General features: G+C 44.8%; 1 protein-coding gene across 2 annotated transcripts in view; it reads right to left on the bottom strand.

The window, feature by feature from the left end:
- The window catches only part of PPP2CB (protein phosphatase 2 catalytic subunit beta), a 43,313-nt gene that overhangs the window by 8,279 nt on the left and 14,084 nt on the right, over positions 1-20,950 (bottom strand). The window contains exons 1-5 of one of the 2 annotated variants that reach the window (XM_055143533.1): positions 17,308-17,325; positions 9,186-9,395; positions 7,863-8,036; positions 3,879-3,968; positions 3,061-3,222 (exon numbers count right to left, since the gene is read on the bottom strand). In XM_055143533.1, the coding sequence (XP_054999508.1) occupies positions 3,061-3,222; positions 3,879-3,968; positions 7,863-8,036; positions 9,186-9,395; positions 17,308-17,310 (639 nt within the window). In that variant the 5' untranslated portion in view covers positions 17,311-17,325. Of the gene's footprint in view, positions 1-3,060; positions 3,223-3,878; positions 3,969-7,862; positions 8,037-9,185; positions 9,396-17,307; positions 17,326-20,950 lie in introns of those variants that run through there. The other variant, XM_055143530.1, reaches the window with a different exon arrangement.

Below are 20,950 nucleotides of genomic sequence, written 5' to 3'. Positions count from 1 at the left end.
TCGGCTCCATCGCGAGGCCTCTGTCTCTGATGCGATACCCATGCACAGGATGCCCCACTGCCACCTGGGCACAGGCCCCGCCTCTCCTGACTCCGAGGTGGAGACTTGACAGAAGGGAGGGAAAATTCCTCCCAACATGACGGCAAAGATCTCAAGCTTTCTGCATAAACTCTGCTTTATGTATTTGGATTATTAAGTACACATTCAGAATTCTCCCTAGAAAATTGGACCAGTATGTTTTCTTAGCAAGGACCTCCTTTTGTTATTTCTAATTGTAAACTTTTTTTTTGTTAGAGCCTATTCTGATTCATTTTATTATAATGCTCTATTTTGATCATTATCTAGTAACAGCATACCATGTTCCAACCCTTTTAATCTGTGATGCTATACTTTAGAACCACCCCAAAGTAATGGGTCTATTATTATTTTCCAGTTTGCCCCAGTCTGTTAGACAACTGAATGTTTTGCTGTTGTTTTTTGGTTTTGGGTCACACCTAGTGATGCTCAGAGGTTACTCCTGGCTCTGCACTCAGGGATCACTCCTGGCGTGCTCCGGAGACCATGTGGGATGCCAAGGATGGAAGCCAGATCGGCCATGGCAAGGCAAGCACTCTACCTGCTGTCCCATCGCTCCGGTCCACGACTGAATTCTTTTATTACATTTCTTAAAATTACTGACCAAATTCACTTGAAAGCATGGTTCCTTTATGTTTTTCTTTTGTTTCGTGGACCACATGTGGCAGTGCTCAGGGCCCACCCCTGGCTCAACGCTCAGCGGTCACTCCAGGCAGGACTTGGGGCTGTCTGTGGGGCCTGGGGCAGACCCTAGATCAGGAGTTGTGCTATCACTCCAGTTCTTGACCTTCTTTTGTAACAAAACCCTTATTCCTACTTTAACGGGCTTGTGAAAACTTCCTTTAATATCTTGAAGCTACTAACTGTAACTTCAGAAGAATTATTTCATTTACATTATTTAATCTCCTGCTCCCACGCCAGGCTGTCTTCACCAAGGGGGCCCCTCTGAGGGGGATGGGTTGATTTCCCTCCCCGCCCTGAGCAGAGCCCCGGCAGCCGAAAACCTCCGGTACCCAGCCACAGCCATGCTCAAGGCCCCTCTCCACACGCTCAGACGAGCCTCATGCATGAAGGAACCAGCAGAGGAACCCAGGTGTGCAGGACCCTGGACTGAGATCTCCAAGGCTGTTTGGATCAGGACTGGGCCTCTTCCGCCCAGACCCCCAGTTTTCCAGTAGCTAGGCAGCGACATCCACAAACTGCCCCTGGCGCCGTGTAATCCTATCAACGGCCAAGATCCAGAGACTATAAAACAAAGCTCTGGAAGAGAGCAATGCAGAATCTCACACGGCAGAGCCTGGCAAGCTCTCGGTGGCATATTCGATATGCCAAAAACAGTAACAACAACGGGCCTCATTCTCCTGACCCTGAACGCGATAGGGATGAATGGAGACATTACTGGTGCCCGCTCGAGCAAATCGATGAGCAACAGGACAACAGGGATACAGTGATACATTATTTGTATATAAAAATTTGTCATGTCACATTGTGGCAGAGAAATTTGGTCATAAACAGTGGGATAGAGTTCATAGCTCTGATAAGACTGTCTGAGGATATAATGTCATTTTGGGACATGTTGGCCCCAAACATATATGCTAAATTTATAAATGTAAGAAAATTTCAGGCAAGCATTATAAAAAGATGTTCTTACAAAATAAAATTGCTGGTACTGTAAAAAGTTTTGAGATTGTGCAAAACAAAAGAAATATAATTTGAGGATTTCATTCTACAAACAAGGAGCCTTGAAAGCAGCAGGACATAATATACATCTGCACAGTCACCATTAAGTTTTGTGAAATAATCAAGGCTGGGTAACAGCACTGTATAGCTGTAGATTTGGGCCGGGGCGATGGCTCCAAGAACTGCAGATCATGCTCTGTGGGCGGGATCCTCAGGGTCTGGTGGCTGGCATCCCATGGTTCTCCAGGCATTACTGAGAGCACTCCCTGAGCACTGTCAGTTACTGCCCACCACCTCCCCAACCACAAAAAAACAGTGCATGGAAATTTGGGGGTAAAGAAACATTAGGTTTGCAACTGACATTCAAAACAAAGTACTCTGCGGGCAAAGGGGACAGGACGGGAATAGCAGAATGATGAAACAGCTCTACCAGAGGTCAGTGGACAGAACAAGGGCCACGGCACATACGGTGCACCTACCCCTGGTCCCACATGGCCCCGAGCTTCACCAGCAACAGCCCTGGAATGGCCCCAGAAATCCCCAGCATTTAACCCATCTGGCTGAGAATTGTAGGGTGTGGTCCCTGCATTCCCCCAAATATCAATTGGAGGCTCCAAGAGCCCAAATCAAAATATTTATAAAAAAAAAAATCAAAATATTTATATATGAGGTTATAAATGTAGGATACAAGGGATCTTTTCTGTGACTATCTTTTAAGTCTCAATTTCAAGAATTTTAATTTTGCTTTGGTTAATTAGCACTTGTTTATCTGCAAAACTAGCCCAAATATTTTTCATTGGGGCAAGGGGGAGTATGGCTTCTGGTACTCTTAAGTTATGAGACATTATTCCAGACACATTAATTTGAAATAAAGGTCACGCAGGACAGGGAGACAGTCCGGGTGGCAGAGCACATGCTGAGAACGTTGGAGACCGTGAGCCTGACCCCAGTACTTCTTGTGGCCCACCTAAAGACCCCCACTAACCAATGTCTGATTCCACGTATGGCCCTGGTACCTGCCCAGTGCCCACCACCCCGAAGTCTATCCTGTACTGAGCCACACCAGGCTGAGTTATACTGGAAGTGGCTCTGGGCACTTAAAACTGCCTGATTTTAAGTTTTGTTTTTGGGCCACACCAGTGGTGCTCAGGGAACCACATGGGGTGCTGGGGATTGGACCCAGGTCAGTCATGAACAAGGCAAGCACCCTCTACTGTATCACTTTCTCTTGCCTAGAAATTCCCTATTCAAACAAACAAACAAACAAACAAAAGGGAAGACGAACCCTACAGGAAAAGGACATACCTCCATCACAAGTTGATGAGCACGAGAAACCAGTGTGAGACCATTGGCATGGTTAAATGTTTCAGAAATATCTTGTCCAAACGTGTAACCAGCACCACGGGGTGAAATGCCCCACCCTCCACGGTCATCTGGATCTGACCATAACAGATCACACATTGGGCCCTGGCCAAGAAAATTTAATACATGTCAGAAAATGTTATCGATTATTAGCAGCCATTTAGCAAATTGAGATTTACTACAACGTGGTGATGTGTTTTATTTTCATTTTACTATTAACTTCTAGTTCCAAAGTTAACCCTAATGGCACATCTAACTATTTGGCTTAAGGGATTCTCTATATATTTTTAGAATGATCTTCACAATAATCTAGAGAAATAATACATTTCTGCGTCTTCTTTTAAAGCTCTCCATATTTCATTTAAACATTTATGTATGAAGTGTCTGCTGTGTACATAGCTATCATCTCTAAAAAACACTCTGCCACAGCCCAAAGCAGCTAATACCCGCCAGTCATACAAGAGAAGAAACTACACATACTCTCTAGAAGTATTGGAGCTATGTTCCAACATACTTCTATGTTGGAACATGTATAAATAGGACTTTGAAAAAGGAGAATAGCTAGTGAATAGCAGAGGCAAAAAGCTCTCCTGTTTTCTTCCTTAATCTATTGTCTTGACTTTCTTGCAGTATTTTCTTAAAAACAGATAAATACAACATTGTTAACTCTGATTTTGATGTACAAAGTAACTACACTTCCATTCCCTTCAAAGAGCCAAAGACCCTCCACCATTTTCTTTCACTTTGAACTCTAAGATTACCTCATGTGGAACTTCCTGTAATCGATCCAGGGCTCTGATATGATCCAGTGTATCGATGGATGGAGAGAGGCCACCATGGAGGCAGAATATCTGTTCACAAAATTAAAATGTGCATGGCTGATTAACTGCCGAAAGATAATGGGAGGTAAAAATGGCTACATCAAGAGCTCTGTTTCTCAAAAATAAAAGTTCAATGAGATGCGGAAAATTTATAAAATACAACGTAAGAAAAAACATCAGAGAATCAACATTTAAATATATTTCTTCCCTTTTCCTTCAGTTTTCATCTACATTTTCTACTATATACTTTTCCCTACACACACACACACACAGCGCTACTGTCCCTGGCTCCAGTGGGGGCTGGGCCAGGGCAGGGCCTCACGGTACCAGACCAAGTGTTCTGCCACTCTGCAGCACCCTGGCTCCTCTGACCTTTGGGTCACACAGTGTCTGTGCCCCCGCCCAGCTTCTTTCCATGAATGCTACTCTACTTCAGCCACCTTTGCGGGCCACTCTCGGGGGTGCCAGAGGTGGCAATTGAGTTTCCAGCATGCAAGGCATGTACTCAGCTTCTACCTGCCCCTCCTTCACCTGTTTTCAATAATGAATAACATAAAGAGTTTTTCCCATGTTTTTGACCTGGTAGTGTTTTTCTGTCCCTGTCATGCTTGGTTTGGTATTGAGGTGAAGCTAGCAGTGTAAATTCTGAAGCACAGTGATTCCTAAGTGCTCTAGATTTTTCTAGAGCACAGAAATTATGCTTCCTGAAAGCCTGGGAACATCCATCTACTGGAACTACCTAGTTTACTGACCCACCTTTGCTTTTCTAGATTAGCTTGGCCAAATACATTTTTTTTTTGCTTTTTGGGTTACACCCAACGATGCTCAGGGGTTACTCCTGGCTCTGTGCTCAGGAATTATTCCTGGCGGTGCTGGGGAGACCATATGGGATGCCAGGGATTGAACCTAGGTCAGCCGTGTGCAAAGCAAACGCCCTACCCACTGTACTATCGCTCCGGCCCTGGCCCAATACATTTACCAGTAAGTTTTTCTTTTTTCTGGCTTTCTGGGTCACACCTAGTGATGCTCATGGGACCATATAGGATGCTGGGATCGAATGCCAGAAGGCCACATGCAAGGCAAAAAGCCCTAACCACTGTGCTAGTGTTCCAGTCCCTATCAGCAGATTTTTCAAAATGATTTTTTCCATACTGAGTTTTTCAGTTAATTTCTGTTTTCATCTTAGTCTTTAAGTTTATTGTTTCATCTTTATTTACTATTATTTACATCCCATTATTTCTTTTATACTCTGCTACAAAACAAATGCAGGGTGATTATGCATCTGGAAGGCACAGGCTGGACCAACACCACACCGCCACTGTTGTTTCTGTTAGGTTGTGTTCTTACCTTTTATTTGGAGTGTTAGAAGAAGACGGCACAATTTCCAAATCAATTAGGTTTTTCACCTTTTCTATGTAATTTCTAGATCAAAATTGGTCCTTACTACTTAAACCAGAAGATGGTCACGTAACAGGATATGACCGAGAGTAACAGGAAGGAGAGCTATGTGGGAGGACTACCTGAGTGTCTTCTATGATCTGGCTTACAGCTGTCAGTACTCCAGGGTCACTCATCATGCTGAGAGAACGACAGGTGGCGCCAGGGATCAAACTGTGGTTGGCTGCATGCAAGGAAACGTCCTGCTACTGGCTAATGCCTCCCCACTCTACTTCCTGGCATTTGAAAGGTCCTGGTTCAATCCCTGGCACGCTGCACCACACCACACACACAAAAAAGCTCTTTAGTGAGGGCAAGACATTGGGCAGCAGGAGAAATAACGCAATAAAATAAAAGCTCTAACACACCCATTTGAAAAACTAGCTTCATCAGCTATACTAATAAGTTATCCTAAAATTATTTTGTCAGTAAATGATATTAAGAAATTATGATTTTGGGGCTGGAGCAATAGCACAGAGGGTAGGGCGTTTGCCTTGCACGCGGCTGACCCGGGTTCGATTCCCAGCATCCCATATGGTCCCCTGAGCACCGCCAGGGGTAATTCCTGAGTGCAGAGCCAGGAGTAACTCCTGTGCATTGCCAGGTGTGACCCAAAAAGCAAAAAAAAAAAGAACATTATGATTTTAGTGCTTGCTAAATTAAAAAGTTCTAAATTTGGGTAGGGGTTTGGGCCATATGTGCTTAGAAGACCATATGAAGTATTATCTTACCTCCTGCACTACCTGGGCCCCTGAATTAAATTTTAACACCCTTTATGTAGTTCTATTACACATCTGTTGCTGTTGCTTTGGGGCCACACCTGGCCCTGCTCGGGACTTGGCTCTGCGCTCGGGAATCACTGCAGCGGGGCTGGGGGCCATATGAGTACCAGGATGGGTCAGGCTGTGTGCAAGGCCAAGACCTCATGGCCCCAACACCCTCTCAGTCAATGGTATCTGCTTTCTTTACTAACATCTAGGCAAAATAGGATTCTTACAGCAGCTACTGAGGCACTCCAAATCAGGACTTCCCGTATATCTCAGTAACCACGGGATGAAGACAGACAGGGGCTAAGGCGCACCTCTATGTGTGGCCATCCTGCTTTGACCCCAGCATCATACAGTCTCCTAGGCACTGCCAGGTGTGTGCCCAGCGCTCCCTGACAGGAGGGAAGAAAGAGATCATCTCTGGGCTGGGACCTGGCTCAGACGCACGGCACTCCTTTCAGTGCCACACCTGGCACCAACCCTGCAGAGGGGAGAGGGCCATGACTCATTTTTTTCTACCAGCTGTTGAAGAAAATCTATTTTAGCTCTGAAAATGCTGGGATTATATAATTTAAGAACTGTAAAGCAGGTAAGGGGCTTGTTGGCTGGCCCGGGTTCAATCCCCGGCATCCCATATGGTCCTGAGTCGGACAGGAGCGATTCCTGAGTAGAGTCAGGAGTAACCACTGAGCACTACCAGGTGTGCCCCCCCCCGAAATGTAGAGTAGTGAGTAGTTTTATTTTAAAATTCAAAATGAAATAGGAAATTTATTCTTATTCTTTTGAATGTTTGAGTTGTGATACATTTTGAGGGGGTTGGGGGGATACCCCATTGATATCAGGGCTTACTCCGGACTCAGCGCTGAGGAGTCCTTTCTGACAGGTTTAGGGGGCCATATGGGATGCTGGGGATGGAACCGGGTGAGCCACATGCAAGGAAAGGGTCTCACTCACTGTACTATCTCTTCAATCCTTGGATTACTTGCTTTATAGGTGGGAAAAAACTTTTGCATCATGAAAATGAAGAATGTATAATACATAGTACTAATACTGCAATTAGCATAAAAATAGGAAAGTTATTAATGGCAACCAGCAGAGACTGTAATTTTAACGGGGCTGGAGAGACAGTATAGCGGTTAGGGTGCTTGCCCTGCATGTGGACAGCATTGGGTTTGATCGCCAGCATCCCCTATGGTTCCCAGAGCATCACCAAGAGTAATTCCTGAGTGCAAAGCCAGGAGTAAGGCCTGAGCACTGCTGGTATGGCCCCAAACCAAGCCACACACAGAGAAAATGCTCTGCACGCGGGAGCTTGGGATTGATGCTTTCACTAAATGGTCTCTGCACGCCATGGGGAGTCGCACTTCAGCATCGCGCTGGAGAAGTCCCCAAGCACTGCTTGGTGTGGTCCCTACACAAAACAATCTGAGCTTTACTATTACACAAATCAGGTTCTTACACATTTACTTATAGTAAAAAATACTGGCATATTCTTTGGCCAAAAGAGTGACATGCTTATCTGAAAACACACACACTGGCTGGTCCGAATGTGCAGATTATCTTTGTCCAACTTCCTGTTCTGGAAACATTAGGGAAAGGAGGCACAACATAAAGCTAAGGAGATGAAAATAAGGGAATGAAACATACATTTCAAAGAAACATGGTCAGACTTCCTGAGAGAAAGCCTTCTACTCTCCCCTTATGCATACCAGGAACATACCTGTCCATCCACTAGTGCTGTAAGCGGAAGATAATCAAATAGATCTGTAAAATATTTCCAAACATTGGCATTTCCATATTTTCGTAAACATTCATCATAAAAACCATATACTTGGGTAATCTGTCGACTTTCATGGTTTCCTCTCAATATTGTAATGCGTTCTGGGTAACGCACCTGGAAAAAAGGGCAGAAACCCATGGTAGAAAACATATTTTTGCTAGTTTCATGTTAAGCATATGAACCTCTGACCCATATCCTTAAATATCTCTTTTTTCCCCCTGACTTTAAGTTAAATGCTAATCTTTTTTTAACAGTCAAAAAAAAATTTCATTTTCATTCATGGGGCCACAGAGATAAAGTATATGGATGGGGTAAGGCGCTTGCCTATTGTATATGGCCAACCCTGGTTCAATCCCCTACACTCCCAGCTCTGCCAGGAATGATTCTTGAGCACAGAGGTAGGAGTACACACCAAACTTTGCCAGGTGTGGTCCCCTGCCTCCAAATCTCTTTCATAACCAGGTCTTCTTGTATAAAAACTTTGAAAAGTCTGGGGGCTAGAGTGATAGCACAGTGGGTGCTATTAGTGCACATAATTTGTGCATTAATTTGCTATGCATGTGACTGACCCAGGTTCGATCCCTGGCATCTCATATGGTCTCCTCATGCACTGCCAGGAGTACTTCCTGAGTGCAGAGCCAGGAGTAACCCCTGTGCATCACCAGGTGTGACACAAAAAGGGGAAAAAAAATTAAAAACTATGAAAAGTTCTACAATCATTCTTCTTTGCTATTTGCACCACCTTTACTGGAATTCATATTACCTAATGCCTATGTTATTAAAATAAACCTGTAAATGTCTCAAGTCTAAATTTCTACATCTTTCAAAAATACTGTTACTCCTAAATTCTGAATGGATACTAAAAGTCTGAAATTCGGACCTCTGACAAACATCTGTACATGTTTTTCCTTCTTCAACTTTCATTTCCCACTGGAAAGTTATTTCTGCCAAGAGAAACAGCTCCTGCACAATCTGGGCAAGGTTTCAAGTGTATTAATAGTTGCTGGTCCACAATAAAACATGACACACCTTAAGGAATACTACTTAATAATGCTTCTGACACTAAGTATGAAAAAGTATCAGATAATATACATAAAATAAAATAACCAGAACATTACAAAAGCAGACTAGATACAGTTGCAAAGTGGATTGTATATGTGTCCAGTACCTATGCCCAGAGCCAGCTGACAGGGCCACACAAACCTAGTCATGACTTAACAAGGTTAGCGCTAGTGAAAGAAAGCAGAATTTCATTAAACATACCTTCAGTGCCACAAGGAGGGTCACAGTCTCCACGGAATAGTAGCCTCTGTCCACATAGTCTCCCATGAAGAGATAGTTGGTGTCTGGTGATTTCCCGCCGATCCTGAAGAGTTCCATGAGATCGTGGAACTGGCCGTGCACATCCCCACACACAGTGACAGGACAGCGCACTTCCTGCACATTTGATTCTTTCGTTAGAATTTCTTTAGCCTGTTAGGAAAAAGACACCAACACAACCTGAGAGACATGATTCTGAGAGGCCGTGGACCCAGAGCGCACTCCATGGGCTGGGCGAGACCCGACCCAGCCTTCTGCATGGAATAGTCCCCATGCCCTGCTGGGACTAACCCGTCTCTCGCTCGAAACTGTCCCTACACCCTGCTAGGACTGACCCCTGAGCACAGCTGGTGTGCCACCACCACTCAAAACATAAAAGAAAAAAATGGGTCAGGAAAACACCTGAAACATGGGTTAAATTTAAGTTTTTTTTTTTTTTTTTAAAGAGAGATGCCATTTTATACTTCAGCTGAAAAGCTTCGTATACATATATAATTAGCGAGTAACTGTGAGGATGTGGAGAAGTCTAAATGCCACACACTGCTAGCAGGCAAAGGTTAGCTGAGATAGAAGCAGCCTCGGAGCTTTCCCCAAGAAGCTGGAAACTGGGGAGGGGCTCAGCCGTGGGCCGCACACCTCTTATGCATGAGGCCTAGGGCTGGATCCCTGGCATCCAGAACAAACAGCAAAGTTAAACAAAGAATTACCATAAAATCTAGCAATCCCACTTTTATAAATTTACTTGAAGCAAATAAAGTCTATTTTATTATTATTTTTTCTTTTTTTCTTTTTTTGGGTCACACCCGGCGATGCTCAGGGGTTACTCCTGGCTCTGCACTCAGGAATCAAACCTGGAGGTGCTCAGGGGACCATATGGGATGCTGGGAATCGAACCCAGGTCATCTGCGTGCAAGGCAAACATCCTACCCTCTGTGCTATTGCTCCAGCCCCGAAAATCTATTTTATACATATTCATGGCAACACTATTTACAGTAGCCAGAAAAATGCTCATTAACTAAAGAATGACTCAATAAATTGGGCATACACACTCAATGGAATATTATTCAGCAACAAGAAAAAAATACTAATATGTGACAATTTTCAGAAACACTTAAAAGGCAGCAGTCATGAGGTAGGTCACTTAGTGCATTCTTTCATTACATGTGTGTCAACAGGCAGATACGCTGAGCAAAAAGCTAGGCCAGAGGGGTACAGATTCTTGTGCTGGGGAAACGAAACTGTTCTAAACACTGTGGTGACAGCAGATGAACATATATACAATGGATTAAGTAACAGGCTTGGAAGACTGTAAATCAGTGAATTATTTGACATAGAAATTACACTCCAATAAAGATATTCTTAAACAAATCTTTTTTTTTGCTTTTGGGTCACACCCGGCATTGCACAGGGTTTACTCCTGGCAATACAGGATGCTAGAGATTGAACCCGGGCGAGCTGTATGGAAGGCAAACGTCCTACCTACTGTTCTATAGCTCCAGCCCCAAAAACAAATCTTATTTACACATTAAAACAGGCCAACAAAGCAGTCACAAATAAATTCAAATTTTTACAAGGAAATACATTGGGGGGGGGGGCAGAGAGCTAGTACAGTGGGTAGGGAACTTGCCCTGCTTTGCTGGGTGTGCCCCCCAACCCTAAACTAAACACATTCTTGTACCGATTCCTAACTCAGCCTTCAATGTCCCTATTCCAAGTGTCATATTTAGTAAGTCCACAGATACCATTAGGAGACCTTCGACTGTAGAATAATAATTGATGTGAATGGGGCTGGAGAGAGATGCAGGGGTCCAGGTGCTTGCCTCACAAGTGACCGACCCCAGCCTGATTCCAGATACCACATATGTTCCCCTGAGCACTACCGGGAGTGAGTGATCCCTGAGCACAGAGCCAAGAGTGGGACTTAAGAACTGCTGTGTGGCAACCTGCAGTATGTGACTTGAGAGTTTCCGCCAGGTCCCCCGAGTGGGGGACCGGCGTTTCTCTTTTTTTTCTTTAATCTCTCTCTCTTTCCCACGGCTTTTCCTGGGCACAGCACAGCATCTACCCCACTTCTCTGAGCACAAAATGGAGAGACGCACCCAAACGTGCGGCGCGGCTGGCGGGGGATCGAGGGCGGGGAAGTACCGGTCTCCACCCACATCGGACACTTAAAGAGAGTGCAGCCACGTGGGCTTTCCCATTTCTCCGCGCCCGCACCCCCAGAATGACTGACGAAGAGGAAGGAGCTGCTTGGGACACCAGCAGCCCACCAGCAACCTGCAGTATGTGACTTGAGAGTTTCCGCCAGGTCCCCCGTGCGGAAATCTCCCTCTCTCTCCTTCAACTTTTTCCCTAGACTTTAGACAGAAACCCAAAACCGCGCGGCCGCGGTAGCGGCCACGCGACCTAATGTCATCTTAGTATCAGCAATATGTAATGGTTCCTTCTTAATGGATCGGACTTTTGTGGGTGATCCTAACAAGAATAGTAAGTATTTTGTTGAAATATTGAAGGCAATCAAAATGGTAGCCATCTCTCTAGACTGAACTAAGCTATATCCCCACGCCGGCTGAGAAGAAATATCCTTCTTTCTCGGGAAGAAATGTGGTGTGGTGTCAAACATAGTGTGATGTCCATTAAGCAAACAGACCTGGTGGCGTGGGAATGGGAAATAAGGGGAAAAATTAGGTACATGGACCAGCGGGACGCTGGTGGTATCTCGAGCCGGAGCCGATATCAGCGCAAGACCTTTGGTTCCAGAAACTGCTTGCAGACACTCTACTAGACTATCAACTAAGCCAGAGCCCCACGCCGGCTGATGACGGGAAATAACCATCCTCTTCGGTTTTTTTCCCTTTGTCAGACAGCGTGGCGATTACTAAACAGGCGTGAACTCGGTGGCGCGGGGCAAGGGGGAAAAAGAAAAGTTATGTAACAAACAGCAGGACTTAATATCTCTATATTCTTAGCAATGGAGAACTATCAAATGCCTCATTGGCAATAGGACTGTCTTTTTCTTTTTGGGGGGAAACCCCAGCAACGGTAGTGAGTTGTGTGTTGAAACATGGAATGTAATCGAGATAAGCGTAAATGAAGTGAAACTTATTACGTACAAGGGTGGGGACTAGGGAGGTGGGAGGGGGCGGCAGATATATTGGGGGGGTTGGTGATGGAAGATGGGCACTGGTGAAGGGAAGGGGGTTTGAATATTGTATAACTGACATAATCCTGAGAACTTTGTAACCCTCCACTTGGTGATTCAATAAAAATAAATAAATAAATAAATAAATAAATAAAAATAAAAAAATGAAACATTAAAAAAAAAAAAAAGAATAGAGATGTCATGCACTGGTGAAGGGATGGGTGTTTGATCATTGTGAAATTGTAACTCAAACATGAAAGCTTGTCACTATCTCACAGTGATTCAATAAAATAAAAATAATAAAATAAAATAAAATAATAGAGCTGTCTATTCCTAAAAAAAAAAAAAAAAAAAAAAAGAACTGCTGTGTGGACCAACCCCCCAATATATGCTAATGTTATAAATATAAAAAGATATATGTTATGCATACAAATATATACATAACAAATAGACCAAGTTCATTCCATCTCTTCTATTTACTAATTTAAGAGAAAATAGTCCAGATGAGAAAGAACATTTTAAATGCCTCTGAAAACCTATACAAGTGAAAAAGAAATATGTACCTTCCATCAACTTCAGGAAAGAATATTATTTTTGACACAATGTTATGTATAAAATTCTAAAAAGCTACTACATTTCCAGATCCTCAAGGGATTAGCAAGAGAAACCCCTGGAGGTAAGAACTGGCACAGCGGGAACATACACAGACTCAGATGGGAGTGAGCGAAGGGGCGCTGGCGTAGGCGTGTGCCGAAGCTCCAGGAGGGGCTGCAGAGGGCCATGGAGTGGGTGGGGAACTCTGAGGAAGGACAATTCTCTACCTCTTCCGGGACTCCATAATCTAGAAAACTTTGAAAAGCACAAATTTTAAGTTTCTTGATGCAAAGTCTGATTTTCTGTTGCCGTATCACCCTGTCAACAGACTTTAACTATGCTGTTGGTGGATATGGAATGGTATCCTTTAATGGATTTATGGCTTTTGGGTTTTTTCTTTTTCTTTTTTTGGGGTTTGGGCCACACCTTGTAAGTGGCCAGGAACTAGGGTTCCAGGGATGAGAGCCAGGTCAGCTGCAGGCAAGGCAAATGTCTACCTCTTGGGTCTAAGGTCCTAAACAAAATCAAAAAATTTTTGTTTAGGGGCTGAGAGATAGTACAGCAGGTGGAGTGCTTGCGTTGCATGAACTGCATCTAGTCCCTTGAGCACTGCCAGGAGATACTCAGGCGCAGAGCCAGGAGTTTAGGCCTAAGCACTACCTGGTGTGGCCCCCAAATGAAACAAAACTGTTGAATTGTAACTTAAGTAACATGGCAACAAAAAAATTTATTAGGGCCTATCTTGAAAAGTCCAAGAAATTATCTGTTGAGTAAAACATTTGAGAATATAAAGCTCCGAATTTAGGTATTTATACTGAAATATAAATTTATACTGAATTTAGCTGTTTATACTGAAAGCTTGTAACTAATTTATATCTACTTATTTACAAAGGAAACAAAGAATTTTTTCTGTATTTTAATATAGAAATCTAGGTCTAGGTAGTATCTTTTTTTGCCTCTCAGATATGTGCAGAGCCCCAGGGTCCCTCCTGGCAGTGTCTGACGGAGAGTGTGGACCTCAACGTTAAGCAGGGCAGAGCTTCCACCACCAGGGCCACCCAGTGGGGTTCTGTGGGGTGTGGGTGGCGAGGAGCATCTGGATCCAGAGATCAGACCCTCTGAGCTACCTTCTGAATTCCAAGTCTAGGCACGACTTTCAGATGGTCCGTAAGTCTGTGTCTACTGTGATGCTGATGAGCGGGCCTGGGTCTCACGCCTGCGAGAGTAGTCTCTGCCACTGGGCCACAGCCCCACCCGAGACCTGGAACTCCATCGAGGGCTGGGAGACAGTACAGCAGTTAGGGCACATGCTTAGCAAGTGCCTGGTCCGGGGCTTGATTCCTGGAGCATGTCCCCCCAGTATCACTGGGCGCAGCCCTGAAGGCCCCTCACAAAGGTATCCCTAGCACGACATCAGAAAAGCAATGTTGCATCCTTAAGCCCTTCCAGTGAAGCATCAGCCAGGCTGAGAACTACTGGTGGAGCCCCTAGTTCTCCTGAGCACTGTTTTGGGGGCACATCCCCCAAAACTTTTGCATCTATCACTTAACACAGAGATACATTAATGTCACTTAACACAGAGAAACATTAATGTCACTTAACACAGAAATACATTAATGTCACTTAACACAGAGATACATTAATGTCGCAGATCCCCAAGTATGACCAGTGGCTTTTTCAGAGCTAAAGGGTTTACTATGACTGTTTTTAAGGAAGAGAACTCTGAAAGTTCAATTTTAATTGCCAATATAGTAGATGCCAGCATTATAATTCACACAGAAGTTCCTGGAAGGAACTGAGGTAAGTAGAGGCGATGCCTTACAGGTGTAAACCCCCAACCCCGCCCATTCTCACCCCAGCCACCAAACTGCTGCTGGCCCCCACAGCAATAAAAAAAAGTTCCTTGCAATACTTAAGTTACGGGTCATAAAACTAAAAGTTTGGAAGTCCCTCTCTCAATGCACCTGTGTGGTTGTCCTCGTCACAGAACACGAAAGACCAAAGGGATAAGCAGGTCAGTGTTCACAGTTCTACAAGGAAATGTTCCCTACTCTCTTCGACTGGTTTCAGTGACTGAGTGTTCTACAAGGCATCAGATGCTAACGCTAGAATATGTGCAACAGTCACAACGAAAATCTTTACATACACTCAGGGAACCACAAAGTCAGACTATGTCCTGATTTATCTATGGTAACTGGCTGCCCCGAGCTCAGGCTTTCTTAATTTCCATGTGACTCTATCACAGAGTCACTTAAAAAATAAGTTTCATTCCAGTAGAGGGGTTTTCTCTCCAATGTTCTAAAGTGTTTCCAAGGGTGCCGGGGTGAAGTTTGAGTGGCAGAGCTCGGGATCTGCAGGTCAGCAAGGCCCTGCAAGATTCCAGCTGGCAGCATGGTCTTTGCAATAAAAAAGCAAAGTCCACATTTCTAAGGCATGTTTTTTTGGCCACATTTAAGGTATGTGGGGGAACACGTCTGGCAGCACTCAGGGATTCTCCCCGGCTCCGTGTGCAGGGATCACTCCTGGAGGTGACAGGGGATCATGCGGGGTGCCGGGACTGAACTCAGGTGCGTTACTTCCAAGGCAAGAACTCCTGGAGTGACGGTAGTACAGCAGAAGGCGTCTGTCGTGCACGAGCTGACCTGGTTCCATCCCAGGCCCTATCTATGGTCCCTCGAGCCCCAGAAGGAGTCATCCCTGAGCACCACCAGATGTGTCCCCACACTCCCCCCCACCAAAAAAGAGCCCTACCAGGTAGACTTCTCCATGAACTAAGATATGATTTCAACATGCTAGGATCTCACTTTAATTCCTTTGTTTGGGTTATGTTTTGGGCCACACCTGGCTGTGTGCTCAGGGCTCATTCGTGGTGGTGCTCAGGATACCGTACATGATGATGGGGATCGAACCTGGGTTGGGTGCATGCAAGGTAAGCGCCTTACCTGCTGTATTTCTCCAGACCCCCTCTTTAATTTCTGCAAAACTGTTCTGCCCGGTCATATCAAATACTCTGTTTCACTTAGCCTGGGAGACATCCTGAATTATGAAAACACACCTCATATATTTATTTTGCCTATAATTAGTTAGGATAAACAAAGTTATGTGAAGTCTCCCAGAAAATAAGAGAAGAGAGGGGAGGCGAAGGGAAGGTTTGGGTTGGTGACTTTTGTCACAGGTCAGCAGGGCAGTGGACTCTTGCCGTCTACGTAGGCTGCCACTCTTAGTAAACAGAATTGCCAACTCAATCACAAAATGCTAATTCACCTCTAGATAGGTATCTGGTTCCCAGTCAGCTAACTGGCAGAAGAGGCCAAAGGCCACATGTTAGCTTTCTCTTTTACAAAGCATTGCCAGAAGTCTCACGCAAACAATCATGTTTCATTTCTCTGGCCAGCTGAGACACAGGCTCTCTATTCCACAGCAAACCACAGGATGTGGCTGTAAGACATAACCCCAACTAGAACTGAAAAGAATTTATTATCCTGTAACGTTCAGCAAATGGCTCAGAAATACACACAATATTTTTTTAAAAAATCAAACCTACTCCCTAAGACATCTTCCCAGCTTTTATTTAGGGGGAAAAAAAAAGAGGAATTAATCCATAATCCACCCATCCATATTTTCTCTTTTATTAAAAAAAAAATAAAACCATTTGGCTGACAACTACAACTCCAAGAAGGAACCTGATTTACTTCTGTCTCTGCTGGAGGGTCTGTACTGGGGCCACACCAGGCAGTGCTCAGGCAACCGTGTGGTGCCAGGGACGGAATCAGGGTCTGCTGCATGCAAATATGTCCCTTAACCACTGAATCGGGTCAAAACTGGCTTGATCAGGGGCATCACCTGTGATGTCCTGACACCTCCAGGAGTGGTTGGTGGCCTGGTGGCCACTCCTGGAGTGTGGTCATTGTGGCCAAGCCCCTCCCCCGCAGTTCCCTTTCTTTAAACACAGAAATAAAGAGCCACGGGGAACTAGCTCAGCAGGCCAAGGGCAGGCTTTGAGTGTGGGAGGCCTGGGCCCACCCCTGCCCTACATGGAACCACAAGCACCACTAGGGGTCCCACATTGCAAGTAAGAGCTGATCCAACTGCTCTTTGTCTGGGAAGTAACCCTTGGCTCTGTGCTTGGGGGGTGAAGAGACCTCAGAAACTGAACCTGGGGTCTTACACAGGCAAGGCCAATGCTCTATCACCAGCTCACATCTACCCGCAACTGATGTTTAAAGAATAAATGACTCCATACTTGGGTTAAGACACGCAGAACAGTGTCTGGACGCTTTACACAGGAGGAGATCACACCATCAGGCCAATGTGGGCGACATCACTCACCATTTTTATCTCCCGGTGATGTTTCTAACGCCTTGACTTAGAAGTCACCACCCTGTAGTTAGATTCCTGGCTCACCAAGTGAATCACTGAAAGATCACTGACTTGTCTTCAGTGAAGAAAAAGAAGTGTGCACCAGCAGAGTACTGAAGCTCCCCGAGGCCTGAAGTGGTCAAGGTAAAACCCTTTATGTCAAGGGAAGTGACTTTTCCCAGCTCTGATGTTAGTAACTCACAAAGGGCCATGGAACTCAGCCTTGGGTTGTACTTATGGCTACGATTTATTACAGCAAAAGGACACATTGTAGAATCCTACAAGGGAAAAGGCACCAGAGACAGAGTCCTGGGAAAATCAAGCACCAGCTTCTGAGGGGCATTGCCGGGAGAGGCAGCAAAACGCACAGCAGGGGGCCAACGGGGGCCGGAAGAACCTCTGGGCACCAGTCTAGAGCAATCGCAGTAGACTCAGCACCTGGGACAGAACTGGGAGTGGTCACATGTAGGACCCCTTCTTCTAGCACACCCCTCAATTCCAGATTGCCAGAAGAAAAGTGTACGTTCAGCCTGAGTCAGACTCTGAGTAAGCCTGGCGAGTCAGCCCTGACAAGAAATCTGGCCTCTGTCCAGACACAGCCAGTGCAGCCTGAACCAAGGCTCTGGTTCCCATGGGGAGACTCGCTCAGCTGAGACACTCTGAGACCGCTGGGACCCCTGGGCACTCAGGCCCGTTTCCTTTCTTTCTTTGTTCTTGCTGATGTAAACTCAAAACTCTCAGGAAGAGAACTCAGACAATAAAGCTGGGATGACATTCCAACATTACAGAACTACCAAGGTATTTTATTTTCCTTGCTACCAGGTTTTAGAAATGTGGACTATGCAAATGCTCTCAAATAAACTGTCCCCTCTGAATTGGTAAAATCCTCTATTTCTGTATTGGTGTCCATGCCAGAGCTATCTATTATCATTATTATTATTACTTGATTTTAGATCTACCATCAGCAGTGCTCAGGGCTTACTCCAGGCACTGTGTTCCCAATCACTCCTGGCAGGGTCTGGGAGACAATCTAGGTGCTGGGACCCACCAAGGAATGCACTGTATCTGTTCTACTACCCAGTCCCAGCCAACGCTATACTACAAAGGTACCCACATATGATTTTAGTGAGTGTAACAATCTATTTTCATTTCCTATTTATACATGGAAAACTGATAATAGAGCACTGCAGATTTTCTTGTACTTAAAAAAAATTAATCTAAAGAAGACATAAACATAGATGTCTCAAACAGATGAGAAGAAATAAAAATAAAATAGAAAAAAATAGGGCAAGTTAATTATAAGCAGGGTGCCTGTCCTATAGATAAAAGATTCTCCTGGACCTGAGAGATAGTACAGCAGGCAGGGAGCTTGCCTGGCACCTGGTCAACCCAGGTTTGAGCTCCAGCACCCTGTAAGGTCCCCTTAGCCCCATCAGGAGTGACCCCTGAGCACCACTCAGTGTGGCCCCCAAACAAAAGAAAAAGATATTTCCATAAATGACATTAAATTGTTTTTATAAAAACAAAGAAATAAGCAATCTTTCAGATCAAGTGGAAGACTAAAATTTTAAATTTAGAAAGAAGGAGGTGAGACGTGTGGGGCGTCACCGCAGGTGCATGAGCATGATTCCAGAGGCCAGCTAAACTACTTTTGGTACTGGCAGCTCCTTGCAGAAGTGTCTCCAGACTGAGAACTAAGCCGACCGCCATATTATGAGGACCACTAATGAGAGATGCAAGCTTGCAATGATCCAATTTCTGGAAGAAATTTCCCTGGACTTAGTTGCTAAAATACAGAAATCCAAAACCATGCGACCTCGTATCTCTTCACAGCAGGTCTGACTCTAGTGGGAAACTCCTAACAAAAACAGTGAGTTTTTTGTTGAAATATTGAATGTGACCAAAGTAAAGAGAAAGGAAAGTGAAAATTATCAGTTACAAAGGCGAGGGTGTGTGGGTGGGGGGATGGGAGGTATACTGGGGTTTTTTTGGTGGTGGAATATGTACACTGGTGAAGGGATGGTTGTTTCAGCATTGTATAACTGAGACTTAAGCCTGAAAGCATTGTAATTTTCCACATGGTGATTCAATTAAAAAGAAAAAAAGAAAAAAAAAAGAATGAGGTGGGGCTGAAGCAACAGTACAGTGTGGCGAAGGCACTTGCCTTGTATGTGGCCAATCTGGGTTTGATCCCCAGCAACCCTTAGGGTCCCCTGAGCACTGCCAGGAGTCATTACTGAGTGAAGAATTACTCACAGTAACCCCTGAACACTGACAGGTGTGGCCCCAAAATAAAACAAAAAATTTTTTTAAATGAGCTATTTGCACAGGCCACCTTATATTACTCAGCAAAAAACAAAAGGTGTGTGGGGGGGACACTGAAGCCTATGAGCCCATTTTACTTATTTTATTTTTATTTTTTTTTCTGGGGGGGAGAATACGTCCAGAGGTGCTCAGGGGACCACATGGGATTCTGAGATTCCTGCACGCAAGCACGTGCTCAGCCTGCTGCTCTCAGCCACCAGCTGTCTCAGCAGATTAACATATCCTGTCTCCTCCCTTAACCAAGATTTTTTTTTTTGGTGTGTGTAGAGCAAGAACTAGAAGATTAATTCTGAGGTAGGAGCCTAGTGAACGGGAAAGGCAGGTGCTACAGTGGAAAGCATATGCCTTTTTTCTACTTTTCTAAGACTCTTGTATGATTTTCCTATGGTTTCTGTTTTGTGTCACAACTGTGCAGCACTCTGGGGCCTTACAGTGCCAGGATCAGGGTTCCCACCTGAAGAGGATGCCCTTCAGCCCCCTGAACCTCTCCCCACCTTAGATCCTTAATACTTGTTTTTGAGTCCTACCTGGCTCTGCACTCAAGGATCTCTCCTGGCAGGACTCAGGGAACCATGTGGCGTGCCAGAGCTGGAGCTTGGGTCAGCCGTGTGCAAGGTCAGCACCCACTGTTCTCTCCTGTCAGCCTCCTCTTGGTAGATTGTTTCAAATGATTGGTTTACAGGACATGTTCACCCCTAGACAGCAAATACAAAGCTAGCTGCTCTACCTACTAACTTTTCAATAAGAGACTCCTGGGATATTTTTCTGAGACGGACACCAGAGTTGGGAAGAGTGGCACAAGTGCCAACAGCTGGCATGTGCTCTGCAGGTCAGAGATCCAGATTCAGGCCCCTATACCACCCTGTCCCCAAGGGGAGCAACCCTCGGCACAGACCCGGAGCAGATCCTGGGCGTGCTGGGCATGGTCCAAAAAGCATGGGAAAGTAATACTCAAAAGAGAGATTTTTTTCAACAAGGATAAAATTACAGCTGAAGAAATGAAGTGATAATGCTAGAAAAGAAATTCAAATCAGGAGTATATAGACATCGCAGGCTGGGAATGCTAATGATACTATTTGGAGAAAACCTACCATGACCAGGAAATACTGAGTTGACATAAATGAAAAAAAGATATCTCAAAGGAAGCAATGATGGCAAAAAATCATCAGTGAAACTCTCAGAGACACTTCACGACACTGAAAACACAAAACGAAAGTCAGAAGCTTTCAAACCACAAAACTGTCCAGTATCAGAATCTCAGTATATTCCAGAGAGCAGCACTTCTCCA

This window comes from Sorex araneus, chromosome 1, assembly GCF_027595985.1.
Source record: "Sorex araneus isolate mSorAra2 chromosome 1, mSorAra2.pri, whole genome shotgun sequence".
NCBI lineage: Eukaryota > Metazoa > Chordata > Mammalia > Eulipotyphla > Soricidae > Sorex > Sorex araneus.
This window is presented reverse-complemented; position numbering and strand designations above follow the sequence as displayed.